Genomic DNA, 17,655 nt, shown 5'->3' with positions numbered 1-17,655 from the left:
AGCAAGAAACTGGAAGTATATGTGAATGTAAAACATTACTATTTGTCAGGGGTAGGGAAGAAAAAGAGGGCAACTGTCAATATATAATAAATAATATCATATAGAACAAAGGTCCCCAGCCCCTGGGCCATGGACCGGTCTGGGTCCCTGACCTGTTAGGAACCGGGCCACGCAGCAGGAGAGCATTACTTCCTGAGCTCTGCCTTCTGTCAGGTGAGCAGCAGCATTAGATTCTCATAGGAGCATGAACCCTGTTGTGAACGGCACATGTGTGTGATCTAGGTTCCATGCTCCTTATGAGATATCTAATAATGCCTGATGATCTGAGGTGGAACAGAGTCATCCTGAAACCATGTCCCACCTCCATTTGTGGAAAAATTGTCCTTAACAAAACCAGTCCCTGTGCCAAAAAGATCATAGAATATATAATTGAGAATATAAAATACAATATAATTTTAAATAATACCAATTTATAGAATACCATTCACCTGTTATACATATTATTAAATATATCTTGCCAAATAAAAGGATTTTTATGGTCAAAAATAAGTTTTTTCGTAAAGAAAATTTATTCTGGAATTTTTATATTAAACATTATTTGGCTACTAATTTACATTGATATTTCCACAATTAAATAAAATCTTTGACATTCAAGTAAAGATTATGACATAAAATAATAATTGCATTTTAAAGTCTTTGTGATATACAATGACAAATGAAACTTTTTGTTGAATTTTGTTGATATTTATTGAACTTCAGTGAATCAGAGTTCCACAATTATTTTTTGAGATTAGGTTTTATATGAATGAAAAATACAGTTTCATAATCTACAGTAATATTTGCTGAAAATAATTTTCCAAGGAAATTGGCCTTGTTTTATTTTTCCTGTTATGAAAAAATGACGTTTTGTACCTTTTATTTTTTAAGAACTACAGTGTCAGGAAAACAGGAGAGACTAAAAATACTTTCTAAGAATAGAGAAAGGCACCAGCATAACCACATAAACTCTTTATAATATAAAACAAAAGATCTCCTGAGAAACAACTTTTAACTTTAAAAAGCACTTGACTTACCCGGTTGTAACCAGAATAGTTAAAAAAAAAAAAAAAAAACCCAAAAAACTTCCTAAATAAACTCTACCCACATATTTAGAGAGACAGACAGAAACAGAGATGGGGGCTAAGGGGCATCCTGGGGAGAGATAGAGACAAGGGAAGAGAGAGAGAGATAATGTGTGTATAAATACAATGGAAATGGCAGAACACAATTCGTATCCAGGAAATGACATAAACTTGTTTTAGCATGGCCGGTATTGTGCATTTAGTGTTATATTATCCATCATCTACAGATTACCCTCTTATTTCAGCATTATTTATCCTGAGTGTGCTAATAGCATAAAAATGGAGAAATGTTGGGCACTTTAGTAATCTTGGATGAGCTATTTAATTTTATAAGGTTAAGAAGAAAAAAAGTCTGGTCTTTTCAAGGTACCAGAGTAATATAGGTTTATTAGTCAAATATAATGCATAATGTGGATCAGAAAAATATAGGCAGATAACCCAAGGTCTAAAATAGTATTCATTCTTCCTTGTTTGCTTTGATGCTTTATATATTTTCTTTTCCATTTTTTTTTTTAGCTGCTTTCAATATTATTTGAGAAAAAACTTTCCTAGTGAAGCAATTTAATCCTACTTTCTAGTTTTGGTATTTTAAGGAGTTGAATGAATGATTCTTGCTCTATAATACTCTGATGAAGAACTGGAGACACATATTCTCTCCGTAGTATAAATCTCTTGAAGAACATTGTTCAGTGAACACGATGTGCATGTTGTTAGGTAGATCCAGTCAAACTGCTCTCTACAAAGGCTGTAGTAATTTTGCATTCCTATGGCAGATCCTCTTTGAATTTTGATTTCTAGACATCCATAAAAAGACTGTGACTAATAGGATAATGGTTGCATTTAAAAGTCCCTGCAACTATATACTAACACATGGAAGTGTCTGTATTCTTACATCTTACTACACATTGAATATTATCAAATTTATAAACCGTACTGATGTGATAGGTGTGCAATGCCAATACTTTCATTCTGAGTCAAATTGAAAATCAGTTCTAGTGCCTAGTCTGGGAATTCTTTATATGATTTGCTCATTTGTAGATGACCACATTTTGAGAGAAATATTTTGAAATATACCTTAGTAATGGCTTGTCTGAAAAAGAAAATTTTCAAAGCATCAACTGGAAATTTTAAAACATATTGCCAGGATAATAGGAATATTGTAGAGCTTGACTTTTTCCCTCAGTTTATAAAAGCATAATTCACAATCAGTGTGTCAGTACCCAATACTTAGTAGCTGTTGAGTTATCAAACAAAACTAAGAAAAAGTTAGCAGCCTTAAAAACAAATAAAACTTTATTAAAAATAACTAGGTGTTATTTCCTAATATGAATGAAAGAATCAAGGAAATTAAAGAGATAGAATAGATTGGGGATTAATGAAGTCTATCTGGATCATAAATAAACATTTGTTTAGTAGAATGTTACTATAAAAGTCATAAATGTTTAAGAGAAAACACAATGTTCCTCTTTCTATGCTATTTTGTATATTGATATAAATATTCATGAATAGTGGGTATCAGTTCAGGTTATCTGTGTGAATATAAATTCTCATATAACTGGCCGCTTAGTGTTCATTGGATCATGCTTTTGAATATGAATTCTCTAGTATCTCAGATGCACGATGGTTCTGATGCAGCTCATGAATATTCACACACACACAACTGATCTTTTTGAAAGTAATCTCATCCATAAAGATGAAAATCTTGTTAGTTTTCAATAATGAGGACTGCTTTAGCATGCTGGTCCCAGAAGAGTTTCACAATCACCTTGTTTTTGTTGATTTCTTTTTTGGTAAATGATACAACTTTAAAATATAAACACATAGGCCGTGCATCTTGTTACACAGGCGCTGTTTTTAATTTTACCTTTAAAAAGGCTTGTGCATGATTTAACCATGATGGCATTCATTTCTTTTATTTGCTGTCATCACAGAAAAAAATAGAAGGAAGTTAAGCTGTATCTCCAGTCTTTATCCTAAGCACATTTCCACTGTTCAGGCTTGGTCAGAGATTGTCAAATGCAAAGTGGCCCTGTCTGCTAATCTCTGGGGACATGGTGTATATTTTACATAGAAAATTATGCCATTTTTTTGTGTAAAGGGAAAATTATATTAGGCCAATTAAATTTTTAGTATGCTAGACTTGAGAAGTTATGATCATGAAGGGTCATAGTTATAAATTATGCACTATTTTAACCCATATTATATCTTACACTTAACCCATATTATATCCTACATTATAATTGCTTCTCTTTCATTGTAATGAGTGGTATATGTTTGTAATACCTATCCAAGATCAGTTTCTAGTTATAAATATGTATCAAAATCAATCACCTGGCCCTTATCGGCACCATGCTCTAATTATTAATAGAAATAACCAGGAGAAAAAAAAAAAACTATTGTTTATGTTTATGAAGGTAGTGATAAAGTGTCAGCTAGTTTGTTTCTAACACGGATATTGTCAAGCCTCTGAGTAAATTTTCCCATTACTAAAATATGTACATTTTTGTTGTATAAACATAGTTAATTAGCTATGCCCAATGACTTTCTTTCTTTTTTTTTTTTTTTTAAGGTAGCAGGCTAATTTATGTTGCTCTGCCGCAGAGAGTCATCAATAGTTGATTACTGTGGTCTTAAAGCTCTGTCCTAAGGTGCCCCATAGGTTTCCTCAGAACTACCTCTGAGGATAAAAAGGAATACCACTCATTTCTCCTCATATTCTATGTGTCACAGTAGTTCTCAAGCAGGAGTGATTTTGCCCGCAGGGGCCATCTGACAGTCTGGAGACATTTTCGCATGTCACAACTTGGGGGTGGGGAGGTACTAGTATCTAGTGGGTAGAGGCCAGAGATGCTGCTAAGCATTTCCACAGGATTAGACCTCACAACAAAGAATAACCCAGGCCAAAATGTCAGTAGGGACACTGTCATATAAAGTTTTGTTTTCAGAAATTCTCTCCAGAGTATAAACCTCTTGAAAAACATCTTTCAATGAATACTATGTACATGTTGGTAGTAGATCCAGTCAAACTGTCCTCTAAAGTGTCGAAAACTTGTTGATAACTACTGGATTAGAGTTATTTTATAGGTAGAACAATGAACATATTTAATATTATTTTGTAAATAAATGAAGACATTCAGTTTTTAATTACAAATTTGAATTAATTAATGGTTTCTCTCTTTTTTTGTTAGCAACAATTGTGTTAAATGAACTCAACTGGACAAGTGCCTTAGATGAAGTTTTCAAAAAGAATCGCGAGGAAGACCCTTCATTATTGTGGCAGGTTTTTGGCAGTGCCACTGGCCTAGCTCGATATTATCCAGGTAGGTGCTTAGTGATTCAATCATTGTCAAGTTCCAGCCTCAATGTTTCTGGAGAATACTCTTTTATCTTCCCTGATACTGTAAGAAAAAGATGACTATATCACACTACTTTTATAAGGAAAAAATATTCCTCTTTACATGGCTTTGGATTGACCACAGTCACTTTAAACTGAAATACCTAAGGAGCAGTTGTGGAGCTATTGGTACCTGGAATCAGGCCATGCTGCTGTGAGACCATGAGCAGGTATCCTTAGGATACCTGCTGGAACAGGAAATTACCATCAATCTTAAAACAGCTCTGAGATAAAGGCCCAACTGCTCAGCATGCACCAAGCTGTGAGTCACATTAGAGAATTGAATTGAATTTTTATAAATTGATTGAAATTTGTAACAAAAGTTTAATGTGTTTAATCAGTAGACGTGGATCTGTTAAAATGAGTAGGACAAGAAATAAAATGAAATCACAAAGAAAATAGAGTTTTTCTTATGTGTCAGGTTATATCACTTCTGAGTGCATCTCAGTGATCATACATACTCAATGAAGATGAATATATTTTATGTTAAAGTGAAAACATCTTTTTATAAATATGTATTATAAAAAGAGTAAGGAGAAATAGTAATTTCTATAACAAAATGAAAAATTAATTCCTAGGACATCCTGAAAACCTATTGAAAACACTTTAAGTGAAATGTCTATTGGTGTTTTTTACCTTCTCCACTTTTTAGAGCAAGCTGAAAAACATAAAATGCATTTTCTTTCTCAAACATGATCTGAGTTATGGGATACATGCTAGGTAATTTGACTTTAAATGGCTACAGTATGACCTTAAACAGCATAATTCTTCTTGAGACTTGGGTGTCCTAAACATGTTTAACAAATTGAGTTATTCATATAAAAAGTCACAGCAGTAAATAAGGGTGAAATAAAAATTAGAAAATATATAAGTTTGGATTGTAATATTATAGCAATGAATGAAAGTATCTGGGTATCAATGGACTGAATGGTACTCAAATTAGGTAAAAACCATATAACTTATGCAGGGTTGCAGATGCCAGATGGTAAAATCAGTAATAATTTTTTTCCGCATAAGTCCAACACACTAGGAAAAGCCAAGTTTGATTTAAATATTGAAAAAATGAGTTATAATTAAATATTTGTATTATTATCTGATGGGAATATATTACATAGTTTATCATTATAATAGTGGAATTTTCCCTTTATGGAATATTGTTCACTTTAGTAGAACCTTTCTAAACATAATCTTGTTAGTTTATTAACATGTTAAATACTATTATCAGAAGACTTAAAATTTGAGTATTATATTATATAATACTTATATAAGACAACATAAAGGAAAAAGACAACACTGCTCATGCGCATAATAAACCTGATGTAATAAACCTTAAAATTATATCAGGTCTTATAAAACAATTATAAATTAGAAGACCTGATATAATTTAAAATATAGGAAATAGACATCTGCTGTCCTATCCTATAATATACAAATATAAGAATATATTTATCAGTAACTTACAGCATTATGTAGCTTTCAAGTCTTTTCATATATCCTTTATCATAACAATATTCCATATGTAAGTAAGGGAAAGAGGGAAATGATAATTAAAAGAAAATTAGGATGATAATGAGCAGTCAAGAGCCCAGTATCGGAGAGAAAATGATGATATAGAGGAAGAGAGAAAAGGGTTACAAGAGAAAAACAAGAAGAGGAGAGGAAGGAAAGAATGCATGCAAAATGGGAGAGAAAACATGGGGATCAAGAGGTGGATGGAAAGATAAGTTGTATTATGAACCCTTTTCAAAAATGGCTCTTTTAACAAATAGCAGTTAACTTTAAAAATTACTAATAAAACATATTCTGTAATTCTTTAATTTCAAATGCTAATTGAGGGATGATGGCTTTAATTTTTTGATGCTAATCATATATTTTCAAATGTGTTGACATTGTTCACTTCATTTTGGAAAACATATTTAGATATTTAGCAGAATTCATGTGGTCTTGATAGAGGCAGGAGACAGACAAAAATCTATGAAGATGGGACGGGTTTCCAGTGAAACACTACTTTCAAGCAGAAGACAGTTTAAAGCCTAGCTATAAGTCCTGGGTAAATCCTCAGACCAGATTGAGAACCTCCCTTCTTGTTTGATGTGCTTTCCTCTGATTGATCCCCACCCTTCACCTATTTTACATATACGTACCCTTTCCTAATTGGTTTTTTACACTGTCATGCCCACCTTTGAGAAGTGCCTTTGTTTTAGCCTTTTTGCATACTTACAAACCAATCAACATGAACTCCCCATTCTGAGTCCATAAAAGCCCCAGACTCAACCACACTGAGTAAGAGACCACCTGACATCAGGTAGAGGGATGACCCATACATTCCTTCTGCTCTAAGAGCCTTCTCATTGCTCAATAAGATTCTTCTCTGCTCTCCCCACCCTTCAGTTGTCTGCGTAACCTCATTCTTCTTGGAAGTGTAACAAGAACCCATGAAATGTGGGTACAAAGAAAGTTGTAACACTATGGTCCTCTGCCCTCTGCTGGTGGAGGACAGCTGCCCCATACATCAGGAAACAGTGGCAGGGCTGAGCCAGCCCCAGAGCCGTGGGCCAGAGTGGAGCAAGGGACTGACAGAGTTGTTAACCTGCCACCATCCATTAGGCTGCAGATGGCGGGACTTAAAGAACTAATTAGCATGCTGTAACACATGCTTCGGGGTCAGGGGCACCCCTGCCTGGGTGCCACCACGTTTCCGCATTTGAGGTGCCAGAGTCCACCATGAGAGTCACTTATGACATGCCTGGTCTAACCGCAAGCCCCACACACAGCCCGCTTCTGTGCCAGCACTTGGAACGGCGGACCGGAGCCTGCACTCACTTGCTCACACACCCCCTCCCACCAGAGGCTGGGTGCACAGTCACAGTGGCTGTGGGAACCATGCTGGAGTGCAGGCCGGGTGCTGACCAGCAGGCACAGTAGATGGGGTGTCTCCTGCGGTGAACCCGGACCCAAGCAAGGCCTGGGCAGGGGCGTCACTGGCCGGAGGTCTCTGGCTGGCAAAGTGACCAAGAAAAGTCCTGCACTAGTCTTTCCAAAACATTAGCTGTGGAAGCAACCATGTGCCCACTCACAATACCTAGGTTTTAAGTAAGAGTTTGGCAAGCAAAATGACTCACCAAATAACAGGCTGAATTCATTTACCTGTTACAGGAAGGTCATTAAAATAGCCCACTTGACTGCTAGGGAATACACTTGAATGGATTTTAGTTTAGTGAATCTGTTACTGAATTGCTCTTTATGACAGTAATGATACAATATAACCAAGTATTTAGTAAAGACATTGAGACAATGTCATAATTTTAAAAGTGGGCGATTGTGTTTCTGTTTCTGTAAGACTGTGTTTTTAACACAAAAACACAGCTTTGTTGAAATGACATGATTAAAAAATTTTTTGGGAGACTATATATACTTCTCTGATCATATCATTTTGATAGAAGCAAAATAATATAGAAGGACTCACCCCTGTTTACTGTATGTTAAACCAGAGGTCAAAAATAGTCTTTCAGTATTTTAATTATCTTAACAATAAATGGCAACAGCACATATGTTACTTCTACTTAATTGAACTTTTACATGGAAGACTTGACCCTCAGGCTAGGCTCTCCCTGCTAGCTGTGAGAACCTAGGTAGGTCTCCTAAACTTTCTGAGACCTAATCATTAAATTTGAAAAAGTGGAACATTAATAACTCCTCATTTTATCCCCTGGGGGTTATTGTGATCAATGAGATAATATGATGAAAAGTACTTTGAAAATAGGAAACAGTAGACATTTCTACAATAGTGCATGTCAACTAGAATAATTTTGCCTAAATGCAGCTTTCTCTTTATCTCAGACATTAAAGAGCATAATTGAAGCTTACAGTGAGTTGACAAGGAAACTGAAATAGAACTCTGGAAGGAATCTAAACATGACTGAGCCATAAAGTCAGGCAATAACACCACGTAGTGAAACTGGTCAGGAGACGGATTGTAGCTGATGGCCTTAGGTCACTTTTCTGTAGGGCTGCCAGATACAATAAAAGATGTCCAATTAAATGTCAATTTCAAATAAGCAATGAATAACTTGTTAGTGTAAGTATGCTTCATGCAATATTTGTGATACACTTTTGCTAAGAAGGTATTTATTTTTTTATTGAAATTCAAAGTTAACTAATTGTCTTGTATTTCTTTTTGCTAAATTCATCAACCTTGTCTTTCAGGCTTTCAGTTTCTATATTTGTAATATGGGAAAGTCAGCTTCCCCATTACTTCACAGTATTGTAAAGATCAAGCAAAGCCTATTCATCCAGATATATAGAATTTTATAATTTTCATTTTTAACTTCTGTAAGCTACCTATTTTTATTTTTGTAAGTGAATACTTGCCACAGAGCTATTGAAAATAAAATGTTTTGCAGGAACTAGAACCTTCTGATTCACAATAGAAGCTAAAAAATATCCTTGTTGATTATTAATATGCTACTTAAAGCAGAGTCGCATACCAAGAGGCAGGTGAGCAATTTAGTTTTATATATATACACACCTATATATATGTATATAGGTGTGTATATATATAGGTGTATATATATGTATATATATACACATATACATATATACGCATATATATACACATATATACGTATATATATACACATATATATTTTTTAACCCCATCAGTATTATGTGCCCATAATAATTAAAAATAAAAAAGTTAAAAATTTAATTGAAAGATAATATGTATAAGTTTTGACATACACACACATATTGTAGAATGGTTAAATCTAGCTAATTAACAAAGCCTCACCTAACATAGTTATTATTATGGTCTATATATCATCATTAACTAAAGTCACCGTTTATATAATAGATTTCTTGAATTTATTCCTCCTCTCTAACTGTAATTATGCGTCCTTTGACCAACATCTCCCCATCTCTTCCTCCCTTGTAACCACCCCAATCTTTGGTAACCACCATTATAGACTCTGTGTTCTATGACGTCAACTTTTTTTTTTATTTTTTTTTGAGACAGAGTCTCACTTTGTTACCTAGGCTGGAGTGCAGTGGCGTAATCTCGGCTCACTGCAACCTCTGCTCCCTGGGTTCAAGCGATTCTCCTGCCTCAGCCTCCCAAGTAGCAAGGATTACAGATGCATGCCACTATGCCTGGCTAATTTTTGTATTATTAGTAGAGACGGGTTTTCTCCATGTTGGCAAGGCTGGTCTCGAACTCCTGACCTCAGGTGATCCACCTGCCTCAGCCTCCCAAAGTGCTGGGATTACAGGTGTGAGCTACCACACCCAGCTAAGATCGACTTTTTTAGATTCCACAGTAATTATATTCTTGAATCAGATAACCAGAATATAAACCCCACCTCCACCAGCATACTTTGTATGATGATGACCTTTGGAAAGTCCTCATTGACCTCAGCGGTGAAACAAGGAGGATAACAATGCTTAGATGGTAGAATTGTTAAGAGAATAAGAAGCATTAAATCTGTTTGGAGCATATTGCCCAGATGTAGGGGAAAGTTAGAGTACTCTCATGATTTTCATTTATCAGATTATTTAAAATACATAGAAACACTGACTTCCAGTGAGATCTCTAGAGCTAGCGTAATATAAAGGTACCTATGCAGTGCTGACTCAAAACAGTAGTTCCGTAATTAATGGAGATTTAAACTCTTAATGTCTGTCCTTGGACTGAACATGAACCTGCTTTATAATTTCATTGATGTATATGGAAATAAGCTATGAAAATCATTGGTGTCTGTCATTTTTCTTCTCACTTCTTCTTTTTTCTTTTTTTCCTCTTTCTCCACCCTCTTTCTTCTTCCTCTTTCTCCTCTCCTTCTTGGAAGGCAGGTAGACTATGAGGAGTTCTAGGTTCGTATAAAAGCTGTCATCACCGTCACTTTGTACTTTAAGTCATATTATATTTCTGTACCTGTTTCTTCATCAGTAACTTGGGATGATTGAACAAAATGATTTCTAAAGCAAGCACTAGTTTTATCTGCTTATAGCCTGCTGTAGCATTTGCTACATCCACAGTCTTTGTTTTGCAAGATAAGTAGAGTGACTAGCCCTAGTCATACAGCTAGCTCATGACATAGATATGATTAGGAACTCATATTTAATGATGTCTTCCTTGAATATGTGCTCATTGGAAAATCAGTTTATCTTGCAAGTTCTTTCCTTTAGAAGCTCTTAACTTATTTATATAAATTAAAGCTATTAAAAACTGCTTTCAATAGCTATCAACTTTGTGAATTCTTATGCATCATAAAAACCATAGGTACAAACTGGTCATTTCACCTGTTAATATCTCCTGAAATTGTACCAATTGTTGCAGTAATTGGGATTGTTATTAGGAATCAGTGGTTCATTGAAATGCCAATGTAGCCAGCACTTACTCTTTTTTTTAGACAATTAGTTGTATTTATTAAAAAAGGGAGAAAACTAAAAATCTACTTCATCTCCGTATGACGTTTACTTAATGTCTTATTATTTGTTCTTTCTCTGCCCTACCTCGTTTGTTAATTTCAAAACTATGAGATTACAATAAAGGAACCTAATGTGTATTAAGTTAATGTAAAGTAGACCTCTGAGAGACATCTTCTTGTTGCTATTTCTGCTAGGATTTTGCTGGAATAAAATGCAAAAGAATCTCTTACAAAGTATATGGAGTGACTTTTTTTTTCCATACAGGTAGCCAATAGCTCTTAAATTGTGTACCACTTTTTGAACAATAATTTAGGAATATTTTAAGCATCAAATAGCAGATGACAAGGTAGTCCAAAGAATACTTTTTAAAGTTTAGTCATAAACGAAGCATTCGATCTATTTTTAGCCAACTACAAGAAAATGGGATAGCAGTGGAGCCTCAACATTTATAGTATTTATAGAAGTACTGCTTTTGGTTTTCTCTAAAAATGCCTGATTTTTTTTTTTTACTTTAACATTTGTTTATGGACACATAGTTCAACTATAAATGTATATAGTTGTTGATCATTATATAAACTTTAAATTGAAGTGTTTATTACATTTTATGCTAATAATTATTAAAGTCCAGTGTATTAGTTAGGACTCTTACTAGCTACCAGTTGAAGCAAATCCAAAATAATAGTGATTTTTAACACTATGGAAGTTTGGTTTTTACTCATGTCAGTCAGAGTTAATGTAGACTGGGGCAGGTAGGGAAACTACACAAATAAGGGGTCTGCACCCAGATCTCATTACTCTGTCATTCTCTGAGCATGGGCTCTGCCTTAGAGTCTATTGTTGTTACTTGTGCTCTTTATTAGGAGCAAAGAATGGTATTCTTCTGTGCCCCCTTTTTAAGGGAACTTCCCGGAAATCACATAAAGCATTTTCTTTCATTTGTTTCTGGCCAGAATTTAGTGGTCTCTTGGTCATAGTTACCTTCAAAATGGCCATATATCCAGCTAAATGGCAGGGGGCTGTGCTAAGTAAGAAAAGGAAAACAGATATTGGGGAACAAAAAGCATCTCTGCTATGGTTACTATATGGACATTTGTGTTTTAAAATAACAAGTTGTTTCTGCCTTTTAGAAAATTCAAATTTAATTAGGTAGTCAACTTATACATCTAAATTAAATACATCTTAAATTTAGATTGCAATACAAATTATTAAATGACTAAATGCCAAGTCACTTAAATAGAATAGCAATAGATTTGCTGTAGAAATTTTGAAAAAGAAGAGGTAATTATGGATTAGAGTCATATAAGAGGTTTATGAACTTTGGATTGAAAACCAAGTCAATGAAGAAGAGAAGGCAAAATGTTTCTGGAGGGAAGAATGGCATAAAATAAAAATATAAGGAGATGAATAACCACTGTTGGAGACTAGTGAGGTCAGTTAATCCAATAGTTTGTTATAGAAAAAGTAATATTGAATCAAAAGGTTTATTAATGGTAGAATATGTGGCCTTGAATGTCAGAATGGTTTGGGATTTAATGTGTAGGCAAAGTACCACAAACATTTTGGGCACTGTAATGCAATGATTAAAGCACTTAATATTATGATTAGAAGGAGAAAGACTTGGGGAAGCTTGACCAGAAGATATGCTATTTTAATGGTCAGATGTGGAATTTTAAAGATCTGAACAAGGGATCAAATAGGAATTAATTCTTAAATAGAAATGATGATATCAGACTTTATTTTTTAAAAACATGAATTTAATGACTGATGTAGAGTGTCAGTTGAGTATCATTTTTTAAGTTGAATGGATGAGAATATCAAAGCTGTTTACCAAAATTAAAAATCAAAAGTTTTTATTTTGGGAGTAAAGTGATGAGTTTAACTTAGAACAGTAAAGTTTGAGGTGTTGACAAGAGGGTACAGATAGCTCTGTTTACGCTCAAGCACTGGTTTCATATTACGTGGTTTTCTTTGCTGTATACTATCCATCAATTGTGTTGTGTGGGGATGCATTTTACACATACACAAAAGGATGACATACTGTTTTAAACTTCTGATTTCATCCCGATTATGAAGGCAATTCTGTAGCATTTTTGTTGCATTTTGTATAACCTTATCTCTTACCTGAATCTGTCTTATTTTTCACAGATAACGGTTGTAATAATTGTTCACCTTATGGTCAACCAAGGGTTCATACCTAAACTGACTAAATGATTGATTTTATTGCTCACAGGTTAGAGTAGGTAAATAGAATGGTAATATGAAAATGAGAGCCATTTGTAATTTGAATGGGGATAACACTATATGCAAAATATGTAAATAAGTATTGCTAAAAAAATTTAGTTGTTTTCAACTTCTAAGGTATATCTCTCAATCTGTTTCTTTTTTCTTTCTGTGTTACCAAATTTCTGTACTGATGCCATTCATTTTTAGATGCATAGAACATCTTTGCTGTGTAATTCATTTATGTTCAGTATACTTGATTATGAAAAATTAAAAAGATTTTTTTGTCAAAAACTCAGATGTTTCAAGCACTTTCTCAGATATGCTAAATATAAACTTTTAAAGAAATCTATCACTATCATCATCATCTAAGATTTTCACTTACAGAACTAGGAAACTTGTTCCTGTAGAATCATAGTTTGTTTTATGTTTTTAGCAATGTCATTATTGTCATCTAATTGAATTTATTTGCTTACAAAAATAAGAAACATGTTTCTCTGTCAGACTTCATGTTTTTGTCTGTGTAGCACATATCTAACATCATTTCCCAGTAAATCCTCCCCAACACTTGCCTCATAGAACTTACTGTGCTCACGCTTATTTCCAAGTCACTTAATGACTGCATTATGGGACATCTAAAGGATTAAATGTTTGTGTACCATTTACTTTATTGAGTATTTCATTTAACTACCCGACTTTTCCCTGTTGACTGCTACTCCTGCTGACAGACAGATACCCCTTTAAATAAAAATGCTTTAAGTGTGTTATCTGGCATCTTCAGTATTACCAGTAATCCACTTTGTAATAAGGGTTTTTTTTTTTAATTATGGTGATTTATCCTCAGCTGTAATACCATGTATCTGTGTATGGGTTTCTGCCCATTGTTTATAAGAAGTTCGAGAAAACTTCTGGAAATAGAGAAAACCAAACACCACATGTTCTCACTCATAAGTGGGAGTTGAACAATGAGGACACATGGACACAGGGAGGGGAACATCACACACTGGGGTCTGTCAGGGGATGGAGGACTAGGGGAGGGATAGCATGAGGAAAAATACCTAATGTAGATGACGGGTTGATGGGTGTAGCAGACCAACGTGGCACATGTGTACCTATGTAACAAACCTGCACATTGTGCACAAGTACCCCAGAACTTAAAGTATAATTAAAAAAAAATTCTGGAAATATTACAGTGGAAATATCAAAGTCACTCTGCAACTGATATAGTGATATGATCTGAATATCCTAAATACCGAGACTCACTGCCCAGAAACAAAATTAAAATTCAAAATTATTTGATTAGATCAGTGTAATTAAGTCTGGACGGAGGAGGAAAGACTGATAAGAACAAGGCAGAACTTCTGTTTCTGAAGAAACTGAGATATCCTGAGGATTCTAATACCAGTAAGAGAAGATTTTTCTCTAGAGGAGTTCACAGGTGGATGAAAAGGAAAACTTGTAAACACATTAAAATATAATGCAAACAAAGTGCTAGTAAAATTATTTCAAAATGATGTGGAGGGCCAGGCACAGTGGCTCATGCCTGTAATCCCAGCAGTTTGGGAGGCCAAGGAGGGAGGATCATCTGAGGTCAGAAGTTCAAGACCAGCCTGGTCAACATAGTGAAACCTCATCTCTACTAAAAATACAAAAATTAGCCAGGCGTGATGGCGGGCACCTATAATCCCAGCTCCTCAGGAGGCTGAGGCAGGAGAATTGCTTTCAACCTGGGAAGAAAAGGTTGCAGTGAGCCTAGATCGTACCACTGCACTCAAGCCTAGGCAACAGACTGAGACTCCATCTCAAAAAATAAAAAAGTAATAAAAGTGAAGTGGGGTAGAGTTAGATTATCAGCTGTCTGGTGAATTATACAAGCTGGCATTGTCTAGTTAATGGCATCTGGCTCTCTTACCATGACATTCAGACCATCCGAAGATTCTAACTCAATCTACGTTTCCAGTTTTATCTCTTAATGTACAGTTCAAACTTAATTGTTTACCCCTGTATTATATTTTCTCCACTTTTAATTTTTTTGTTTTATTTTCTATTCTACAAATCTGCCTTTTTGTTTTCGTGTCTCTATGTGCCTAGTTCCTAGAGCCCATCTCTGGTTGTGTGCATCTTATCATTCATTCAAAATAAAATGCAGGCCGAGAGTGAGGGCTGGCGCCTGTAATCAAAGCATTTTGGGAGGCCGAGGCAGGCGGATCACCTGAGGTCAGGAGTTCGAGACCAGCCTGGTCAACATGATGAAACCCCGTATCTAATAAAAATACAAAAATTAGCCGGGTGTGGTTGTGGGCACCTGTAATCCCAGCTACTCGGTAGGCTGAGGCAGGAGAATCACTTGAACCCAGGAGGCAGAGGTTCAAATGAGCCAAGGTTGCACCATTGCACTCACGCCTGGGCAACAACAGTGAAACTCCATCTCAAAAAAATTAAAATAAAATAAATAAAATACCAACATATGAAGACTTGCCCCCAAAGCAATCTTTCTTTATTTTGTTCTCGCAGATAATTTTGTTTTTATGTATATTACAATAGATAGTGAATTTTACCTTCTTCCAGAATTTATTTTGCATATGCCATTTTAAAAACCATTTCAATCTATGCAGTGAGAAATAGTTAATTACATATTTGTATGCCTCGTATCACCTAACACAGTTCTGTGCATATAGTGTATAATAGGTATTTTTTTTAAGCTGGATAAACAAGTCAAGATCATAAGTACTAGAACTGAAAGAGAGTTTTAGAGTAGAATTTTAGAGGATCAGTTTCTAAATAAAAATGAAACAAGGAGAACAAGCAGTTGGAGAATGTTAAGGAACATAGAGTTACTGTTTTCTAGGTCCCTGTCTGCACATCTTGCCCATCCTGTCCTCTCATCTATGTCAGTATTCTCCATGAGGTTTCTGAGGGTAATATCATGAAGTCAGTTTTTAGATTCCTAGAAAGTTTTATTGACTGTGTAACACCAGCCTGCATCAGGGAGGTGGAATGGGATGGGAAAATAGTATCATGTTCAAGCCCCAGTCACAGGAACATGTTAAGTGGTTAACATCTAAGCATATCTTATAAAAATCTATTTTTAAATATCTATAATCTATAAGTAGTTCCAGTGACTCAGTGGTGCTGTTTCAGGTATCTGTAAATGGAGTGCTTATTTTGTGCCAACTATGGTTCTAAGTGTTTATGTGTAAAATTCATTAAGTCTTAGCTGTAATCCTAATAAGTGGCATTATTAGTCCCATTTTACTGAAAAAAAAAGTTAATTTATCCAAATTCATGCACCCAGTGAAAAATCCAGGTAGGCTGGTTCCCAAATTCATGATTTTAATTTCTACACTAGGCTAGGTCCAACCAGGGAAGACAATTTCAAAATGACAACAGAATGGACTCTTCATATTAATATTTACTTACCTGGAATGCTTGCTTTCCTGTCTTGTCTTCTGCTTGTGAATCTCCTTGATGGTTCTAAGCCATAAAGCTTTAGACATTCAGCATTTGAAAATTTCATCTGGGAATGATTGTTATTTTTCAAAAGTAACTGATTACTTGGGACTGTGTATTTGGGACTCACTAGAAGTCTTATATAGCAATAAGCAGTTTCCTGGGGACAAAATAATACTCTCCTAAAAATACATGGGAATGAGAGCAATACAGTGAAGCAGATTTTTAATAAGTTTTTTACTTTTATTTTTAATTTTTATGGGCACATAGCAGGTATATAATTTTGATACAAGCATATAATGTCTAACAATCACATAAGGGTGAGTGGGGTATTCATCACCTCAAGTGTTCATCATCTCTTTGTATTATGAACATTCCAATTGTACTCCATCAGTTATTCAAGACACCACATGAAGGTTTTGCCTCCTTTGCATTCTCAAAGCTTTAATGCTTGACCCATGTTGGCATGATTGAGAAAAGTCCTGACCTGTATCAAGGTACTGATTCAATTACTTAATAATATATAACAAAGGAAACATTTAAAAAATACTCGGAGGAAAAATTCCTACCGAATAGGTAAATCAGTGCTTAGGGTAACCCTGGTCCATGATGTTGTCCAGCAACTGAGGTTTCAGCTATCTGCCATTCCTTAGGTTGTTGTCCTCATCTGTCTGATTAAAATGGGCTCGATACCACCGTAAAACTTTTGAGGCCAAAAGAAGACAGGAAAATTAGTAGAAGGCAACAAGAGTGATTGAAGAGTCATGCATATATCACTTTTGCTCACATCCTATCTACTAGAATTTGATCACATGGCTACATCATGACAAGAGAAATTGAAAAGTATAGTTTCTGGCAGGGCAGTCCTGAGGACTCTTACTAGAAGGAAGAAGGAGGAAATGCATATTGAAGCCCTGTTACAGTCCATTCTTCTGGCATTTCAAGTATCTGTGCATAACATTTTTTTTCCACGTGTAGAACATATTCAGCTCCTCCCCATAGATGATTCAAAGTCTCAACAAATGAATAAAATCCAGGATCTCT

The 17,655-nt window shown here is 34.9% G+C and overlaps 1 protein-coding gene across 4 annotated transcripts in view; it reads left to right on the top strand.

Moving 5' to 3' along the window:
• CACNA2D1 (calcium voltage-gated channel auxiliary subunit alpha2delta 1) overlaps window positions 1-17,655 on the top strand; it is a 497,098-nt gene that overhangs the window by 354,797 nt on the left and 124,646 nt on the right. For all 4 annotated transcript variants that reach the window (XM_008976325.4, XM_008976323.4, XM_008976324.4 and 1 more), the window contains exon 7: window positions 4,310-4,441. In XM_008976325.4, coding sequence (XP_008974573.1) covers window positions 4,310-4,441 — 132 coding nt within the window. The remainder of the gene's footprint in view (window positions 1-4,309; window positions 4,442-17,655) is intronic.

This window comes from Pan paniscus, chromosome 6 (genome assembly GCF_029289425.2).
Source record: "Pan paniscus chromosome 6, NHGRI_mPanPan1-v2.0_pri, whole genome shotgun sequence".
Lineage (NCBI taxonomy): Eukaryota > Metazoa > Chordata > Mammalia > Primates > Hominidae > Pan > Pan paniscus.
The sequence above is the reverse complement of the archived record's forward strand: the minus strand, read 5'-3'. Positions and strand labels throughout refer to the sequence as shown.